At 48.1% G+C, this 21,011-nt stretch overlaps 2 protein-coding genes across 5 annotated transcripts in view; one reads left to right on the top strand and one right to left on the bottom strand.

Annotated features, from left to right (window-relative positions):
* Positions 1 to 21,011, bottom strand: part of LOC135919837 (multiple PDZ domain protein-like) — a 532,904-nt gene that overhangs the window by 403,434 nt on the left and 108,459 nt on the right. The gene's annotated exons all lie outside the window — the stretch shown is intronic.
* LOC135919838 (inactive pancreatic lipase-related protein 1-like) overlaps positions 1 to 21,011 on the top strand; it is a 152,251-nt gene that overhangs the window by 55,053 nt on the left and 76,187 nt on the right. For both annotated transcript variants that reach the window (XM_065453791.2, XM_065453792.1), the window contains exon 2: positions 17,353 to 17,636. In XM_065453791.2, the coding sequence (XP_065309863.1) occupies positions 17,353 to 17,636 (284 nt within the window). The remainder of the gene's footprint in view (positions 1 to 17,352; positions 17,637 to 21,011) is intronic.

The raw sequence follows: 21,011 nt of genomic DNA on the forward strand, positions 1-21,011 counted from the left end.
AGCAACAAGCTTTCGCTCACTCAGAAAGGCAGCAGGTGCTAAATATATTGCATATGCCATTATTTTTTTTTTTGCTTGAGCGTTGAGCGAAACGGAAGCGCATATCATATTAATATACGAACAATATTGATATGATCTTACCCACTTGCTCCCATTAATCGGGTAGCGTTTTCCTTGGTTTGTAACGCGCGCGCGCACGCACGCGCGCACGCACGCACGCACGCACGCACACGCACACACACGCACACACACACACACACGCACACGGAGGTTCCGCTTTATTTTTTATTTATTTATTTTTTAATGGGAAAGTTTCTCGAGTTTCGTCACTCTACGGCGTCGATGAGGTCGAGGAAGTATCCCAAGGACACGATAACGCAACCACGTCCGTCGTCGCGGTAACACAACACACCCCGTAAACCCAGCTTCCATCTGTTTGTCGCGGCAATTTTTTTTTATTTTTTTTTCACGACGCCAGACGAATGGTGTACGGCCTCCAAAGAAGGCGCGCAAATGCGCGCACTGCTATTCCGTCGCCTCGGTGTCCATCCTCACCCAGGATACGCACACTGCAGGTCGGCCTCAATACGTCCTCGCATCAATTACGGACCAGACGGTCTCGATTTCCTGCGCTGCTGCAGACGGCGCATTAACGACGAGCCCGCTGCGGGAGCGCCGTAGCAGACGGGCGTGCCATCGGCGTAAACTTCGCGGTGGCGCTCTTCGACCTCGGCCTCGCTTCGAACGCATTGTGCACCGTTCGGCTTTCGTTGCACAGTGATCCAGCCTGCAAGTACACTTTAGTTGATAGTTGCGTGCGATTCGCGAGGCGATAACGGCGAACCCTGCAGCCTCCGAAGGAAATGTCTTCGAGGCATCGATATGTATGAGACGGCGGCGCAGGTTATGGGTGTGGGCCCCCCTTCCGCGCAGGTCATTGAACGCGCGCGAAGGTTAGAGCTACCGAACCGAGACGAGGCACCCGGTTCTCCGCGCGGTTTAGAAGCCGCCACACCACTCAAATGCCGGATTGCTTTCTTCTAGGAAAAAAAAATAGATATATTATCACGGTGGCGTAAATGAGCCTTTGGCAGACGACGCTATGCGCATATCGAAGGCACTTGACGTAGCAGACGACAGAAAAAAAAGCACCGTATGATTTTTTTCTTCTGATATACGAGAACGGATGTGTCGATTCCTCGAAAAATTTGTTGGTGACTGCATTTCTCGTGCCAAAAGTATTTTGGCAACGAGAACAGAAACTCGATCTCGAAATGAGAATACCGCCCCCTCTCTCTCTCTCTCTCTCTTCAACTAGTCGCAGAGAATGGATTGCTGAATGCGTAATTATTTTCTAGGACTGCTAGCTCGGAAGCGGCCATCACCGCCGTGTGCGTGCATAGTAATTCCTTCGACAACTCAAGGATATGTGCCTCTGCTTTTGACGCATGCGGATCCAAGCCAACACGCGCACGCGTCCTTGAACGTAACGCCTAGTGAGCCATTAGAAACTGATGGTTCCGCCTTCTGCAAATAAGGACGTCCGAAACCAAGTTGCTCAACGCGTGTAGTGTTGCTGCACCAGCTGGGAACAGAAATAGAACCAGCGGGCATGTCGCTTTTGCACGCCGTGGAGATTGCACTTCGCGCAATGCAGGTCTTGTCATAGTTTAAAAAGTCCGATGCCAAGACGGACTACTCCACACAGAACATTCCCGTACAGCATACCCGCATACATCTCCCCACCAGCACACTTCCCTAAATCGCTATTCATCAGACAGGTACTTCTCGAACATTATAGTAACTTGCAAAACCGGTCAGACAGCCGCGCTTGGACATGTGGCTACTTATGTTCCCTCGAAAGCGCTCGAGAATTTCGCTGCATTTACGCGTCATTCCAGGTGCGGTCGCTTTATTGGAGTTGAAAGGCACTCGCCCTCCAAAATACCTTCGATACACAGTGTCGGGGTTCCACTATGCTAACACAAAGCTTTGGCGAACTGCAACAAATCTGAACAACCAGACTTGCATATTTTGCCAAATGGCATCACAGTTCAATGCAGGCAGGTTGCTTCAGACTTTGGGGACTGCATGTTTGTGGGCTAGCTCGCAAAAGTGAATGCTTTCGAACGCTTATTTTGTGGCTTTGAGGAATATGCTGTTTGATACACAAGCTGTTGACTGCAAAGACGACCGTCAAGCTGTTCCAGTTAGTGTACCTTCTCTTCTTCTCACTGAAAAGAAACGCGATTGATTGATTGATTGATTGATTGATTGATTGATTGATTGATTGATTGATTGATTGATTGATTGATTGATTGATTGATTGATTGATTGATTGATTGTAATTTAAGTGTACCTGTTACAGTGGGTGCTGTCTACCGCCCATCCTGTTCAGATGCCAATGATTTCATCTAAACTATGGAATCTCTTGTGATACCTCTTACAGCCTCTCAAGTTCCACTGAATACATGCGGAAATTTGAATAGTAACTTCTTCAAAGATAATTCTAATTATTTATTTTTACTTCGGTCACTTAACCTTATACATGTTACTTCCACTGCAACTAGCGTCACTGACCAATGAGAATCCATTATGCACCACATGTTATGTAACATCGAATGGGAAGTAAGTGCAGGGGTTTACGATGTGAGCGTTACCGATCATAACCCAACATTTCTGTTTATTCACCCCAAGTACCTAACACAGCTCAGAGCTTCACGAGTCAAGCACTCAACATAGGGGAATTATGTTCTATTCAGCCGATTGCTCCAGGATTTTAACTTTTAGTGTATTTATGATGATGGAATAGAAAGTGAGTGTGCAGAATTTTTCGCAGTGCATTAGCAACCTGACTAGGCAATCAACACGTGAATGTGCGCGCCGCAACTACGATCACGCCATTTGTCCCTGTATGACTAACACTCTGTTAGAGATATTGAAACTGAAGGGCTCATACTACAATAGCAAAAAAAAGTAAAGAATATTACCGCTAAAGTTTCAAGTTTTATCGAAATAAGTCAATCGAAACGAAACGAAAATTGAAGAGGGAGTATTACACTAACAATTAAGCGTGAAGGGAGCAATGCAAAATGCATATGGCAAGTAGTAAAAGGTGTTACAGGCATAGGCCAGAAAAAGCACGTTCTCCCTGATAACCTCTATTCGAAACTTTCTGACGATTTGAATACATACTTCACCAGCATTGGCGCTAACGTTGCTTGTCACTTTCCCTCGTAGCTATCCACTCCCTTTCTTCCCCGGTTGAGAGAGAGAGAGAGAGAGATAAAAGAGATGAGAAAGGCGGGGAGGTTAACCGGAAGATAGATATCCAGTCTGCTACCCTGAACTGGGGAAGGGGTAAGGGAGACAGAAAGATGTTTTTAGAAAATGCACACACATGGACCTTGAAGACATTACAACAGATGAAGTCAAATCTATAGTGGCTTATATGTCAAACGGCGTAACTAACAAGGCACTTAGAAACCTAGATGACACCTCCATCGAAACCCTCAGAGAGGAAATCAACAAAATCTGGAGGAACGGAGCGCTACCCGAGGACTGGAAAACGGCCCTCATCGTGCTCATCCCAAAGCCCTGGCAAGGCGCCCAACCTCAATAACCTCAGACCGACCTCGCTGACGTCTTGCGTCGGCAAGGTAGCCGAGCACGCGGTCCTAAACAGGCTCTCGAAACATCTCGAAGAAAAAGATATCTACCCAGCAACAATGATCAGCTTTAGACCCGGGCTATCCACCCAAGACGCCATGAAGCTCCTCAAGCATGAGATCATTGACGCACACACGAGAGACGCGAGAGTAATCCTAGGGCTAGACCTCGAAAAGGCATTCGATAATTTATCACATGACTACATACTCGACACGATTTCCAACCTCGACCTCGGCAGTAGACTCTACGCTTATACAAAATCGTTCCTGAGCGACAGAAGGGCCACCCTCCGTCTAAAGAAAATCAAGTCCCAGAAATAGAGACTCGGAGGCAGGGGCACCCCGCAAGGTTCTGTCAACTCTTCGACGCTTTTTAACCTTGCGCTAGCCGGCCTAGGCGAGAAACTGGATCAAATCGAGAACGTCAAATACACGATATAGGCAGATGATGTAACGCTCTGGATCCCTATAGGTAGCCTGGGATCAATTGAGAACGCTCTACAGCAAGCGATCGACGCGATCGAAGAATACCTATAGCTCACACGGGCCTACGATGTTCGCCTGCGAAGTCGGAGCTCCTCGTCTACAAACCATCGAGAAGCGGTCCCAAGCCAAAGAGCGAAATCCGAGACACACACGCCATTACTCTCAGAACAAAAGACGGAGGAACCATTCCACACGTCAGCAAAATCACAGTCCTCGGGATGCTCATTGAGAGCAACGGCTCCAACGCCGCGACAGTGGAGAACATCGTGACAAAGTCTAATAATGCCTTGAATCTCATGCGACGCGTAGCAAACAGACAGCACGGCCTTAAGGAATAAAACCTCATCAAGCCAACACACGCCTTTGCGCTATGCCACTTCACGTACGAGGCGGCCATGCACATATTGAAGGACAAACTCAATGTGCAAATGAGGAAGCTAGTCAAACTAGCGCTGGGAATCCCCAAGAACGCCGAGACAGAGCTCCTGCTGCCACTGGGGGTACACAACACACTTGAAGAAATCGCCGAAGCTCAAGAAAGGGCTCAATTGACAAGACACTCTGGAACCTCCTGCATGTAATTGTGTATATGTATATATGTATATACACATGTATATGCATGTAATTATCTCTCTCTGACTTCTTTTTTCCATATTTCTTGGGAACGGTGGGGGAGGACAGCGGATGTTAGAGCAGGGGTGCGTGTTAGTGTCCTATTAGTGTTTCTTTTTTAGAGGAAATTCCAATTTTCCTAAAAGTAAAAAAGAGTAATTAATTATTTAAAAGTAAGAAAGATTAATTAATTCACTAATTAATTACTCTTTTTTACTTTTAGAAAAATAGGAATTTCCTCTAAAAAAGAAACCCTAATAGAACACTAACACGCACCCCTGCTCTAACATCTACTGTCCTCCCCCACCGTTCCCAAGAAATATGGAAAAAAGAAGTCAGAGAGAGATAATTACATGCATCACGCTTTCTCCGGAGCGTGACAAATTGGACTCTTCGTGAATTTGAAAAAAAAAAGGCACTTTCTTCAGACTCATATGCTGGGCTTCGCTTTGCTCCAGAAAACATGGCTACGCTTTTGCTGTCTCTTTTTTTTCGTTATCAATATTTTACGCTAAATGTTTCAAACTCCACTTCACGTCACCGGCACGAACATTCATATGACAGAAAGGCTCTTTCACGCACGCGAGAAGGCGCGACGCAAGTTGCTTTTAATTCATACCGTGAAGACCGCGTATCACCGCTGATGCTTCATACATAATGAACCATCGTGCTACACAAGCGAAGCCATACCTATTGCGATAAACTGCGCTGGTCGTGTCACTCAGGGACGCAGACACGCGTAGCGGTTACGCAGCTTCGACAGTTGTCAGTCAGAACGAGCAGTTGTTAACAACACGGCATTCGCTAATCCGTGCTTCCTTCCGTCCGTGCCGTATAGTTACTTTCACTCGTAGTCCACGTCCCTGAGTGCCGCAGGCAGCGGGCTTCACCACGGCGCCTAACTAAACGTTTACCGCCCCCTTCATCATCGTCGCTCACAATTTCATTTTCTTTGTTTTCCTCCAAGCTCCCCTCTCTCCCGCGCACAGTGTTAGCAGGCGCACAGATCGAACAAACATGCAATAGCGAAAGGGGAACGAGGCAGGCGGACAGGGTTGCGCTCGATTTTTTGACCGGTCGGTGGGTTTTCCTCGCGCCGCGTATACACTCGTGTCACGTGACCTGCATGCGCTGTGCGACCCTTTACATATACGCGCTCCGAACGAGTTATATACGTGCGCGTATCACACGTTATATTGGCGGGAGCGGCACACGCATTAGCGGCGCAGTCCGATAACGGGCCGCATTTCATTATCGGGCGTAAGAAAAAACCCGGCCCTCGGCCGTCAACGGTATACACTTACCCGCGAGGCTACGTCTCGTAACAGCAGCTTTGCCTACATAAACTGCTTCGATATAGCTGGCATTCGCGAAGGACGATGGGAGGGAGCGGGATCACGTATAGGCCCGGCTATCGCAGTCGCTATCGGGATATGGAAACTTTTGGGTGTATACGTATGGCGCGCTTCGATCGGATTGTACAATCGAAGGAAAGCGTGCGCCCAGACTGCCGGCGCCGCAATAGGAGAGCTTCCCGGTACAGTGCGAGGTCTATAACCACGTATATAGAATAGTAATAGGCCGGCTTAGTTAAACTCTAACGCCGCCGGGTCTAAATCCTCACCACGCGAGTTGGGTGTTTCCGCGTTAACCAAAAGCGTGTCGTTAGTGGCGTGATCTACGTGGTTGCTTTGGAGACGTGTGAAATCGTGGGCTTGTGGGATCAGTTGGCGGAAGATGGCGATAGAATTACGGCGCCGACACAATGTACGAAAAAGAGTGTAGGTATACGCTAAAGCACTACTTTGAGATAGATAGATAGATAGATAGATAGATAGATAGATAGATAGATAGATAGATAGATAGATAGATAGATAGATAGATAGATAGATAGATAGATAGATAGATAGATAGATAGATAGATAGATAGATAGATAGATAGATAGATAGATAGATAGATAGATAGATAGATAGATAGATAGATAGATAGATAGATAGATAGATAGATAGATAGATAGAGAATTCGTTGAAGATGTAGTACAACTTTTTTTTTTCGTGTGGCAACACGTCTTTGCATATAAACATATACGCTGCATACCCGCCCCCCATGCGTGAAGCCCGTACGCGGAGTATAAGGAAATATGAAGTGGAGTGAGAAAGAAAGAAATGTAATAAAGGAAGGCAGGCTAACTAGCTGCCCCCTGTGGCGTCTCTTGACGAATCACGAGGCATCGCTGCGAAATGACGGCCCTGGACGAGAATCTAAGTGAAATGGATTGCAGCGGCGCTGGTTTCGACCTCCGACATCATTTCCTGCAACCTTCCTGTTGATGTCAAATGTAATCCCAGCTTCCACGTTCCCTTGAAAAATAAAAATAAAGAAAGCATATTTTTTATTAAAACACGGTGGCGGGCTAGTTGGTTAGAATCCACGATAAAGTGTACAAGCGCGACTGAACGAGGACGTAGAAAGAACCAGATACACAGAGACAGCGCTACAACTATAGGTTTTTATTTTCGCGCACATCGAGAAATATATACCGTACGAGCGCCGTCTCTGTGTATCTGTTTCTTTCTAAGTCCTCGGTCAGTCGCGCTTATACACTCTAGCATATTTTTGAACCTCTGTAACGCATATAGTTTCATTTAGTTTCACTTCTGTTACAGTCTTAAAGTGTTCTGTGTACCCTTTTTATGCCGCGCTTGTTTCTCCCGGTGTACAGACTGAATGAATTACAAGACCTTGCTTTTTATACAGTTTATTTAATCCAATACTTCTGAATGATGCTTGTACTCAAAGGACGGTCATTAGGATTATAATGACGATGACAGTGTCAAGACGACAATTTATTATTATTATTATTATTATTATTATTATTATTATTATTATTATTATTATTATTATTATTATTATTATTATTATTATTATTATTATTATTATTATTCCAGTCAAGGAAGCCCTCGGCGACAGACGCGGGTAGACTAAACCGATTTGCACCCTTAATGACCTTTAAGGGTGTAAATCGGTTTTAAGTGTAGCTGTGTATAAAAAAAGAAGAAGGTTTGGCTACCGTCGGAATTCCTAGACAACGCATGAGATGCGGTGTATTAAAAAAAAGGGGGGGGGGGAATAGAAATTAGTAAGACTCTTCGAGAAGACACCCCTGCAATCGCCAGCAGGACGTCTGGCTCCGGCGGCCCGCACGGAAGCCTCGATCACGTGGTGTTACACGAGTTACACAGCGAGGCACCCACATAGGAAGAAACGCTACAAGAGCACGGTCGCGCGATCAAATGACGCCCCACCGTCATTTCTCTACGCATGCTGCCACGCTCTCTGTCTCCCCCCCCCCTCCTCGACTCGCGTGGATGACGTCACCGACGAACTAGGGCAGACGTGATCGCGCGAGCTGCAACGCTCGTTATCGCCGGAACAGACGGGGCAGCAGTTTCCCTATAGCGGGTGCTTGGCCATAGGAACGTGCCCCGAGATCGGACGGCCAGATGGTCCGTGCGATAAGATGGAGCTGCACCAGAATTCAAGGACAGCAGCAGGCGTGCTGCTACTGCTGCTGCCGCTGCTGCCGGAGAGGCAGCCCCAGCGATCGACGGAAAGTTGGGGGGAGTGACGTGGACGTCGTCGCTCTATAAGCTTTGAGAGGCGGAGGATTAGTACGGGACGTTCATCGAACGGCGGCCGCACGAAACGGTTTTTTATTTATTTGTTTGTTTGTTTTTGAAAATGCCGAACGGTGGTGCGGAAATCTCCGACTCGAACAGCGAACGAGCTGAGTAGAGTGCAAGCGTTACAAAATGCAGTTGCGTGCAGAAAGGGCACGAGAGGGGATTGTCACGGAAGCGAGCATCACGATGCGATCACCGCTCGCGCAGTTCGCAGGAGGGGAAGTAATTATCGCCCGCGAAAAGTTGAAGCGGCGATGAAAGTGGACGCGCAGAGAGATTTGGAGCAGCGATGAAACGTTCTTCGCAGTTTGAGTGTGTACCCCGTTTTCCACGCTTTTGTTCTCGTTTTCCGTGTTAATTGAGCTGCTCAAAGTCGAACACAATCGGAGAGCGTTACGCAACAGCTTCGTAATAAAGGATGCCAATGAGTGCAGCATTTGGCCTCGATTTTGCGCCGTGTAAGCAGAGAACGACGAACTGAAGTATCGAAGTGGCGCCGACTTTCGCACGGTTGAAAGCGAGACGGTAAAGTAGATCGACGTGCACTTAAACGTTCTATAACGTGCACCCAAAATACTGCGCGAAAGTTTCGAAACAACAGTATTTTTGGTAATATGACTACAACGTGATATCACAAGGATGTGCACACTGAAATGTGTATGAATTATTTGTGAGCGCATTACAAGTTTTTTCTTCTTCTTGCGTCTTTTCTTCTAAACAACTTTAATACAGTATGCTTGCTTGAACTTTCGCTGAACTGGCGCGTAGTTGGAGTGTTCGCTTCCTGTTTGTTTATTTATGTGATCACTGTGTATATGTCGCCTTGAAGAAGACAAGTCCGCTTGTCGAAATGTTGGCTCCTGCTTTCACCTTCTTCTCGTTTTGCTCATCGTCGCTGTGCATAATATAGTATGTCATGTCAGGCTGTCGGCCAGGCAAACATCCGTAGCTTTTCATTAAAGACAGCGTTTCCCTCGCTCTTTCTCTGAGCCATCTGTCAAACGCGTCTCTGCAAGCTTTCATTTCACATCTTTGTCCTACTTGTAATCTCTTTAGAGCGGACCTCTTGCACGGCTAAGCTAAATGGAGTCATCGGCATTTTACGTGGCATCAACGTCACCTACACACAAATTACTTTCTCTTTCGTTTCTTTTCCTTTTTTCTCTTGCTGAATGAAAATATGTGACGCCATCATGTCGTGGCAAAAAAATTGACAGTTTGGCCCCCAAGGACGACGACATTGAAAGCGGTAGCAAGGTTTAGCATTCCGCTCGAGCATCGATACCGTGACGGCACGGCTACGCCGACGGCGAAAAGACGGCTCGAGCTTTCGTTATAATATCGTAACTTCAAGAAACTGCTGCACCTAGCCAGGAGAAGACATCATTCATCGTATACAACACTCGCGAGTCGTAGAGGGGCGCTAAATCGATAAACTACCAAGTCGAGCTAGGCTCGCAGGTTGCAAATTACAGGGTACACAACGTGTCACTTTTATACCTATAACGATGGCTTGCTTTGCTGGTAAAATGTTTGGGGCCGGTGAGGAATAGACGGAGTGACCCAGTGTATCCCATTACAAGCTATTTCTTTCTTTCTTTCTTTCTTTCTTTCTTTCTTTCTTTCTTTCTTTCTTTCTTTCTTTCTTTCTTTCTTTCTTTCTTTCTTTCTTTCTTGTTTTAAGACTAAGGCTTTGCGGAGTTCTTCATTGTCACAGCCTCGAATATTTTGAATGTGGCAGTGATGCCGGTCGAAGCTTCTCGTTTCCGCACGACACGTTTTACACTCAACTTCGTAGATAAGACTTTTACCCACGAGAACATTTCTACATGCCTGACACCGAGTAACTGAAGTGTTGACCCAGATGCTCTATAAATAGCTGACTGCACGTGACAGGATGTGCTATCAAATGAAACGTTTGGAAACTGGCAATGGGTCAAAGATAGATAGATAGATAGATAGATAGATAGATAGATAGATAGATAGATAGATAGATAGATAGATAGATAGATAGATAGATAGATAGATAGATAGATAGATAGATAGATAGATAGATAGATAGATAGATAGATAGATAGATAGATAGATAGATAGATAGATAGATAGATAGATAGATAGATAGATAGATAGATAGATAGATAGATAGATAGATAGATAGATAGATAGATAGATAGATAGATAGATAGATAGATAGATAGATAGATAGATAGATAGACGTCGCCCTTTGTATCGGCGTGGTGACAGGTGCCACCTTGCCATGAAGAAGGAAAATGCATATATGCGACCGTAAAATTCTTTTATACCCTCGTATACCTGTCATCGGTATCCTTCAATCCTACAGCCTCAGCTTCCTTACAATCTGCATATTAATCTCCCCGTGACGGCTTTTTGTATATCATTGCTTCTTCAATTTCCCTTAGGGCTTGCTCCGTGCTCTAGGCACTGAAGCGCGTTATAGTTTAGGAAAACGTGTTTAACAGTTCTTATGGCTCGTTTACAGCAGCGGAAAATTCCATCTACACTGTCAGTCTCCTGCTTGTAGCATTCTGTTCTCAAGCACTCAGCCGTATAGCCTCGAAAAGGCAAGCGCTGCCTGCCCCCTGGTGTTGCCAAAAATAATTTCCGTTCTAACGTCTTTTCTTGCTCTACTGTCAGCCTTTCTGGGTGGACATTATGGATGGATATTATAAGCAGCCCCTTTGAAATGGCGGGGTGGCTAGTGCCACCAAGCAGCACCTTGAATTAAGCTAGTTGGTAAACACGTAACGAAAAACGTTTAACGGCGCTGGAAGTCGCAGCTACGATACAAATACAACATGGCGTCCCTTGACGCATTCGTGACGCCCCCGGCTTTTACTGCCGTTCAGTGCTTTAGTAACGTGTTCATCAACTAGCTCATGAGGTTTCATATTTATGCTGCGTTTATTTGACCACAATAGGGTCCGTGGCATGTTTTAACGAACCGTCAGAACTTAAACATATTTATGGCCATAACAAGTAACATGTCTATTTATTCTGCCTGTTCTGTTCCGTGCTTTTGCGCCTCTCTCGATTCATGATGATTTCTGACGACAATTCCTTTCAGAAGGGATGACAACAAATGTTCACTTAGATTGCCTGAGCTAATCAAGCTTTATTAGTTATCTATCGAAAGCATTCTGCTTATCTCTAACGTATCTTTATTATTTACCTATGGCTCTAACTATACAGTCCCAAACTCATCACCATTTTTTTTTTCTGCGAATACTCTGATCTCCTCTTTCATATGTCGACCGCTGACCAGTTAGTACTCCCGTAAGCTTTGAAATCGAGCACTTATGGAAGGTGGACGCTCCCTACGCGTTCCTGTCTGGGCGAATAATTTAACATTCTGTTACAATGCGCTAAGTTGGCTCCGTATTTTTGAGCTCAGCTCCTAGGCGCCCGTTCCTGCGTTTAGCGTCGGCGTCCCTTGGCGTCTTCCCTCGGTGTAACCGAGCGGACGAGCACAGCCAAGGATGAGAAAACGAACGCGGAGAGAGAGAGAGAAGGAGATTCTTGTTGATGGGAAGGAAGGGTTGGGTTAAAGTCAGGGGCGTAGCCAGGGGGGGGGGGGGTTATGGGGCTTCAGCCCCCCCCCGAAATTTTTTCGTGCTGTCATGTGCCGCCGACCAAAACAACTCCCGGTGCCAGAAATCATGCCCGATTTTGTCTAGAATGTCCTTAATTCACGCCCGAAAAGACATTTTAGCGCGAACATTGCCAAATCGGGCTGGATTTCGGGGCAACGCCCATGCATAGGGAGTCACATATCGTAACGCAATGAGCGCCACCGGGCACAAAATTTCAAGGGCGTTTTGAAGGCGAGCGGGGTCGTCTCGGCATCTCGCGGAGGCCGCGGATTCTACGGAGCGTTTGGATTTCAATTCTGAAACGTTGTGGGTTTCAAGTTATAACATTTTGATGCGGAAGGTCCATTGACATTTTCAAAGTCGTGCTTTAGATTTTCGATTCCGGAACTTTTTGGGTTTAATGCTGTTCTAAACATTTGACACCAAAGGTGCATCGCCTTTTCTAAAGTCGTACATCGGGCCATACAACGAGACAAGCCAAATCAACATACTATCAGACAAGTTGACAAAGCACGCAGCGAGGTCCGATGAGACAAAGCGTTATGGTGCTTCATTTGTGCCATCAGGTCACAGAAAAGAATATAAACATTTAGTTTTTTCACCTGCGCCAAAGCATCCACGTCAAGACACTAAAGCCGCCATTGTAACTAAGTTCTTATTTATTTTTCTACCTAGACTATTCGCGAGGATATATTGAGCCTCTTTCTCCTTTTTTTCCATTCTTTTTTTTTGTTCTCGCACCCCGCGGGCTGCCGATTCAGCCAGAGCGCATGCGTTTTTCTCGTGCCGCATCGATAACCGCGCGGCGCACTTGGATGCGCGTTTGTTTTATGCGAAGCATATTACGAGAGCTCAACCCAGCTCCTCAGGCGCGGCGGTGTCGCCTTGAAACCACGTGACACCGTGACGTCACGACAGAGGAGAAGTGGCTTTGGCTCAACTCTTGCAAGACGGGCTGGGTGGGAATCGAACCAGGGTCTCCGGAGTGTGGGACGGAGACGCTACCACTGAGCCACGAGTACGATGCTTCAAAGCGGTACAAAAGCGCCTCTAGTGAATGCGGTGTTGCCTTAGAAACGAGCTGTTTCTAAGGCGTGCGTCTCTTGCTCAGGCGCACATTTCGTTGCCGCGCCGAACGCTGCTTTGCTCGACGCTCACCGCGTCCAATGCGGGGCGCGTAGTCGCTGCCCTGTAGCCCATTGTCTTACACCCCTTGGCGGGTCGACGGGAACGCTGTCGCGTTCCACTCTTGAAGGCAAAGCAGCAATGCATGAGTTGTTTCTTCGTCTAGCCGAACCAAATATAGCCAAGCAACAGCAGTTCACCAGGCTAAACAGTGGTTCAACAACTAAAATAAAGGCTAGTATGCTTCGCATCCTGGGCTTAACCTTACCTAAGCCACAGCCATTTTTTTCTCTGGCCGACTGCATTATCACCTGGCAGAGTTTTGGACGCTTTCCGTCTAGCAGACGAGAAAAAGAAACAATGCATAGTCGCTCGCCGCCAGCACTGCGGGGACTCGATGGATTGCAACGCGTTCGCTTGAGCGCAACCTCTCCGGAAAATTTTGTCTCGCCGGTGTAGGATACCGAGCAGTACGCGTATGGTTTTCTGTGGACCAAGCTTCACACGTTTTATTCGATAATCGTTCGGTAGCCACAATAGGTGCCCAAAGTAGGCATTCGATTGTATCCAACATGCTTTCCTTAGCGTTATACTATTTCGCTGACCTCCGCCCACAAAAAAAAAAAAGACATTACTGCGGCGCAGCGAATTTTCGCATGGTGAAAGTTCGATTTTGTTACTTCTTTTGCGGAAAGTAATGGGCGACGGGACGCTTCAGTTGCCGGACACTATTTTATTATTGCGATAGCAGCTCTGTGAAGACTCCAGGCGCATTCCTGTCATTGCCCTCATGTTGCGTATAAATAAAGGTCAAGGGCGATAACATCGTGACCGCGCGCCGCATGCTCTATGTGCGAGTGAAAGCGTGCGGGGGGGAAGGGGAGGTGGTGAGCCGACGATGGTGGCTGAGTCTTGTGTGCGCAAGGGAGAAAAGCGGGGAGGAAGCGCGCCGCCTTCCGTCGCACGCGATACATTTTTGGGAGTGGAGGGAAGGAGGGGGGGAGGTGCTGTGATCTGTGAATCTGTGGTTGCGCAACCTGCTTATTTGCCTTGTTTGACGCATTATATATAGTGACTTTTTCTTAAGTACGTAGATTTATTGGTGACTTATGCGTATATTTAAATATCTTGTTGCGAGATTTCGTGCATATGCGCAGTGAACATTGTTTCCAGTGACAATTTTTTGCCCTGTATCAAGCTGTATCTTCACATTTGTGTATTCCATTGTATTTTCGCATTTATAATGTACGAAGGCGAGTCAAATGAAAGTGAGACAACCCGCCCAGTGCAATAATGGTTCGGTTCATTATTTTCGAGGCATGCGCGTAGCACATACGCATCTCATTTACAAGTGACATGCAGCGGTGAGGTTAAATGTTCTTTAATGCTCTCATACACGGGGTTTAACATGGTTGCGTGACATTATGGACACTTCAAAAGTTGAACAGCTTGGTGTCGTGAGGTTTTTGACAAATGAAGATGTTTCCCAAAAAGAAATTATTCGCCGTATGGCTGCCGTATGCGCTGAACATTGCGTTTCATTGGCCACTAAGAAGCGTTGTAGCAAACTGTTCAAAGAAGCACATGAAAGTTACAAAGAGGATCCATGGCCGGGCCAAAGCCACCGTGCAATCACCCCCAACACAACTGAAAAGGCCGTGGTTGCTCAGCGGCTATGGTGTTCGGCTGCTGAGCACGCGGTCGCGGGATCGAATCCTGGTCACGGCGGCTGCATTTCGATGGAGGCGAAATGCGAAAACACCCGTGTACTTAGATTTAAGTGCGCGTCAAAGAACCCCAGATGAGGGTGACGACATTTGGTCTGTAATTGTGACCGGGAATGACTCATAGTGCCGCTACTACTAGCCTGAAACACTACGGCAAATCTTACAGTGGAAACATTTGAATTCACCGCTCCCAAGGAAAACAAAGGCCGTCAGTTATGCCGAAAAAGCGTTGACTTCTTTTTAGATTGTTAGGGGCCACTATTGATCGAATTTTCTAAACCTGGAGAGACTCTAAATCGTTTCAGATATTGTGAAAGATCGGATCGGCTGCGTGTCGCAAATTCTCGCAATTAAGAACAAATTACGTGGAAAATTGAGCATTGGGGACATCTTGCTTCACGACATTGCCCGTTCCCACGTCGCTGATGTGGTTAATACAAAACTGGCAAACTTCAAGCGCGAAACGCTGCAACATCCCTCATGCAGCCCAAACCTGTTGCCTTGCGTCTTCCACATTTGGTAAAATTTGAAGAAACTGCTCAAGGGAACCAGATTCGTGTCGAAAGATGACCTGTAGTCATTTACAGAGTTTTGAGGCAGCAACCCAAGGCGTTTTATGAGACGGGAATTACGCGACTCGTTTGTAGAACAAGTGTCTAAATACTCATGGTGACTACTTTTAAATAAAGTACCCCGTTTGTCATATATTCTAATTGGCTCACTTTCATTTGACTCGCCCTCGTATATGTTGCAGAACTCCTGCTTTTTATATGCGCTCTTGTTGCGGTTGTAATTTCGGAGCAATTACTTGCAATGAACAACCGGTGACATCTGCTCCTGCGCAATACATTCTAACAAAGGAAAGCGTCATTGAGATTTCCCCCTGGTCGTTGCATATGTAGAAAAATGTAAACAAGGTAGTTGAATGACAGACATATATATATATATATATATATATATATATATTGATCCCTCGACTAATATTATAAGGAGCAGGCCGAGCTGCAAAGTGAGCCCCCCCCCGAACGAAATTTCTGGCTACGCCACTGGTTAAAGTGCAGCGCAGTAACTGTCTCTCAGCAGAGGACACCTCAACCGCGCTGCACAGGGGATAGGGAATGGAAGTAGAGGGAGAGAAAGTGCACCAGAAACAGCAGCACGCCGCGGAAATGCGGTGGAGCTAAAGGCGGTCGGCGAGGCCGACAGCCTCGGCGAATGTCAGGAGCGCGCGTAGTAGTGTCCTGTGTCGTGAAGGGCAGACCGAGGGGTGCGGGAGTTCAGTCACGGTGTCGCACGGCAGGCCGTGCCCACGGTAAACACGGGCGAGAGACGCGCGGACGCGGAGGATGAAAGACGGTGATAGCGAAGGGAGCGGGAGGAGGAAAGCGGAAGGGGAGGGTATGGCGAAAGCGTGAGAAAAAAAGGCGTGATGCGCAAGACGGGCTCTGCGGCGACGACCGCTACGAGATGGCGCCAGCGTAGCGCGCCGTCGTCTGTTCAGCGACGGCACGCTGCGGGCGCGTCCACCGATACCATATATGGACACAAAGCACTGCGTGAGCGGAGGTCTGTCTGCGGCGGCTGCTGCGAATCGCGCCCACGCGTCGACCACGCACTGCCTCTCGCGATCTCCCGATTAGCGAGGCAGTCGCGCCACATTTCGCTCCGTTTGCAACGTGCCGCACGAGACAGATTGTCCGCGCCAGCCAACAAATATATCGCTAAATGAAAACTCGTATAGAGCTGCGCTCAAATTTCGCATTAGGGAGTATTGTAATCGCGGCGGCGAATTTATTGCGCAAGCAGACCCATGCCTCATCCTGTTGCGAATATTTTCTCCTCTATCCTTTGTCCTTGGACAGCCAGATTGGGTCTCAAAAAGCAAGGCACTGCCCTTCGTGATATGGTACAAATTTTCGTCCTTGATTTGTTGCATGCCGTCCATGTAAAGCTATATGAACTCTTCTGTTTGTTTACACTCTTTGCACAGACTTTACGTACCCGGTTTCTTTTAGCACGGTTTTCTTTTTTGACTTCGAGATGTTTACTGGATGGATGGATGGATGGATGGATGGATGGATGGATGGATGGATGGATGGATGGATGGATGGATGGATGGATGGATGGATGGATGGATGGATGGATGGATGGATGGATGGATGGATGGATGATTGAGGCTCAACCCTTTGAATCGGGCGGCGGCGGTTTCGCGCCGTCTAGCCTTTAATGGTTCTATACATACATGCATACCTATGAATATACTCCTTTACTTTTGCGTTGATATTATCCACCAATCAGATAGACTCCGTTTAGTTATTTCTACCTGTTCAAAGTCTATTCTACTTTCACTGTCTTTAAAACCCAAAGCTTTGAATAGTTCCCCGTTAGATTCAACTGCAGGGTGAAGTTGTTTACAGGTTTACTCCCTCCCTCTCGCAGCGCCCCCGAGTGGCAACAGCCTGACCCGGTGTTACGGCAAGTACGGCTGCTTCTCGGTGGGCGAGCCCTTCCTGTCCATCCAGCGGCCCCTGAACCTGTTCCCGCTGTCGCCGGAAACGCTCAACGTGCAGTTCTTCCTGCGCACGCGCCGCAACAACGAGTACTACCAGCGGCTCAAGTCGGGCGACGCCGACAGCTTCGCCGACTCGAAATTCGACAGCACGAGGCCCACCATGTTCATCATTCACGGATACCTGGAGCACGCGTACCTCAGGTGGATACTGGTGAGTGACATGGGCCGCTGGTATATGCATACAGCGCCTCATCAACAAAGTTATTACTAGTTAAGCGGAAAAATTTTGTCAGCATTGAGCGCATATGTGGTAAGGTTTAGCGTTGCGCGTGAACTGCTGGTACGGCGGTTCTAATCGTACACGTGGGTGTGACGTATTGGCGAGGCGGCACAGCACGCAAGGCAACAGCCTCTGCGCAGAAGAAACAGCCCCCCTGGCAGCTACCAGGCGTCTCACGACGCTGGCATAATAAGGAGCGCTTGCCAGCGGCATCGCAGGCGTCACGCATCGACGATACGCTATAGATGAGGCCGAAAGAAAACCGTCGGCGTTTGCTGTAGTGCCAAGGAAAGGATTAGATGGATTTAGCTTGGAGGTTAATTGCTTGTGTTTAGAAAAGGTTTATTTAAACAAGGGACAATACTAACACTGAGTCACAATCACGACACAATTTCACCAGCACGATAACATACACAAGAAACGAAGGATTGTATACACGGCACGTTCTCAAAGTAGTGTCCGAGTCCTCACTCACTAACATATAACACAGACCCACGGGAAAGCACAGTTAAACGCAAACTAATTGTCACATGTAGAAAATGATGTTCAACATATACAGTGTACACAATGGTTATGTACAATGATGATATGACAGAGACACTTTATATGATTTTGAAGTGTATTCGTTCCGCTCAGACCAACGTAAGTGTCACGGTGTGATACGCACACAACTGTTCAGGAGGAACGCTAATATGTGTGCGCGCAATGTTCATGCCAGCAAGTGAGGTTGAACACGAACCTAGCCAGCCAGAACGCTGCCTTAGACCTGGCAGAACCGATGGAGACGGTGCGCCCCTTTTGTTTTGTCGCTTTTGCAGCCAAAATCACTGCGCGTCTGTCCCTCCTAACTTCTATCCCTCCACGCCTGGTCGCCGCGCATGCGCTTCTAAACCGCGACGACAAGACGGCGCGAACGCGTCTCAATAGAGCGCCTACGCAGTGGCACTCGAAATATTGAAATTGAAATGTACCCGCCGTGGTTGCTCAGTGGCTATGGTGTTAAGCTGCTCAGCACGAAGTTGCGGGATCGAATCCCGGCCACGGCGGCCGCATTTCGATGGGGGCGAAATGCGAAAACACCCGAGTACTAAGATTTAGGTGCACGTTAAAGAAACCCAGGTAGTCGAAATTTTTGGAGTCCCCCATTACGGCGTGCCTCATAATCAGAAAGTGGTTTTGGCACGTAAAACCCCATAATTAAATAAATAAATGTTTATATTTGTTTTGGTTGTGACTGCCAGACTTGGCTATGAAATTCTCAAAATGTTTTACTGCCAGAAAAATGGCATAACAAGGCCTGAAAACGCTGAACTCTAAGTCACACTTATCCCCAGTAGAACCTGAAATGAGAATTCCCGTACATTTCAGGGAAAAACTTTCAGCGAAAAATAGTTCTTGCGATCGTCACTAATATATTAGCTTAAAAGGCATAACCTATTGATGCTCCTTTTTAATTACGTCTGAGCAAAATTCTCGGCTGCAGGAAATCCACAGAAAAATTAGAAGAACGGTAGGTTGGATCCCAGAGCGTTAGGTGTGGTCATGAAACGTACCAGCCATGGGTTTTTCATCTAGCAATCGCACTCGTGAACATTTAGGTTCGTTTCCCTTTCCGCCATTCGTGTTGACGAACTACGACAGTTTCTGCTGACGTCACTGCGTGTTTTACGTCAGGGACGTCCACCTCTCGCGCATGACGCCTGCACTGTCCGGGAGTACCTCGAAGACCGAAGTCGTCGACGTTGTTGAGCCTATGGGGAACGGTAAAGGGCCGTTTATAGTCCGACGTAACGCACGCGCGCGCGCGCGCGCGCGCACGCTACGTCACGTCGGCGAAAACGACACCTCTATAGTCGGGCGCACCGGCGCAGCTAACGTAACCGGCGGCTTCCAACGCGCCCCGACGGGCCCGGCGCCGATTTGGCTCCTGAGCCATTCGCGCGTCGAAGTCGGCGGAACTCTCGCACCACAATGCATTGCGCGCGAAGAAAAAGGCGCCTACACAACTCCGCAGACGGCTTTTGCGGACGGCGCGCGACTTGGGGAACCTTCTGCGCATGCTCTGAAGATAGCAGCCTACGGCGCGCGCGTTGAAGTATAGAGGGGATGGCATCTCGGCTGGCGCAGCGCAACCGACGCAGCGTGACTGACCGCGAACGACGCTCGCCCGCGCGCCGATAACGTCGGACTATAAACGGGCCTTAACGAGACCGTCGTCGACGCGACGGCCTGAATAGTTGGCCTCTCTGAGCTTTACCACGTTCAGCCCATGGGAGGCCTCAACATCCAAGTCGCAGTCAAGAGCACGGCTTCCATGTCTCTGATCGTCGATTCTGGCTGCCTTGTCATCGGCGTCGAACGTTGTTCTGTCATTCCCATCGGCCCGTAGGTCACCGACGTAACCTGCCTCTTCTTGCCATCCTTCGTTCCGAACTAAGTCCTCGTCGAGGCACACTATCGCTATACGACAAGGTCCTGTCGGTCAACGCTGGTGTTATGAGCGGACGACGTGGCGTGCTCACGGGCACCCGCTTCGTTCGGATGGAAATGAGCACCACAACACCTGTCCACAATTACCTGCGAGTCTCTGGTCAACGTGTGACGTTTGACTACCGCGGCTTGCAACGCGTGTCTCCAGCGACTCCAGCGACCACTACCGTGCACAGTGCACCGCAGCGTTCTGTGGCCGTTGTGGAATCCATGGACACGAAAGCGACGGATGTGACCATCCTTGGTCACTCTACGGTCGTGTGCCCTCCGGGGGTGTTCATAGTCAGACGTTGCTGCTGCAGCCTTTTGCTCCTTGCCGCCGGCGTCAGCTGCGGTCGCGACTGCGCGCGATGTCGTAACGAAAGAAATTGCCACGACACCGCATCAACCAGCGTCGGCAAATGAACAAAAATTTGGGGGACGCTTATGCTTCGCCTTTAAGAGTGGAACGCCGATGTGATTCAAAGATCCTTGGCTGCTCCTCACGCTTCCCGGCAACTGGAGCGTACGTAACCATAATGTTTACCTGGAAACGCTTAATGCGAACGCTATACACGAAAGCAAGCTTTGTGGTGGAGCCACGGCCTCTTGCGTGGGCCGCGGTGCGGCGGAAGCGAGCGCCAACAAATTATAAGAAGCCGCGCGCGCCGCTCCGTGGCCTTCAAGACACCCATCGCACCGGCGCGCGCAATATGGCGGACACCGCGGGCGGTCTGTGAAAGCCGCGGCCGGTTTGTGTGTGTGAAGCGGTTTCTTTGAATTTTCGCGGGACAGAATTATGTTTTTTTCGTATAGTCAAATTACAATCCGAGAGCT

The sequence above is a fragment of the Dermacentor albipictus genome, chromosome 9 (genome assembly GCF_038994185.2).
Source record: "Dermacentor albipictus isolate Rhodes 1998 colony chromosome 9, USDA_Dalb.pri_finalv2, whole genome shotgun sequence".
Lineage (NCBI taxonomy): Eukaryota > Metazoa > Arthropoda > Arachnida > Ixodida > Ixodidae > Dermacentor > Dermacentor albipictus.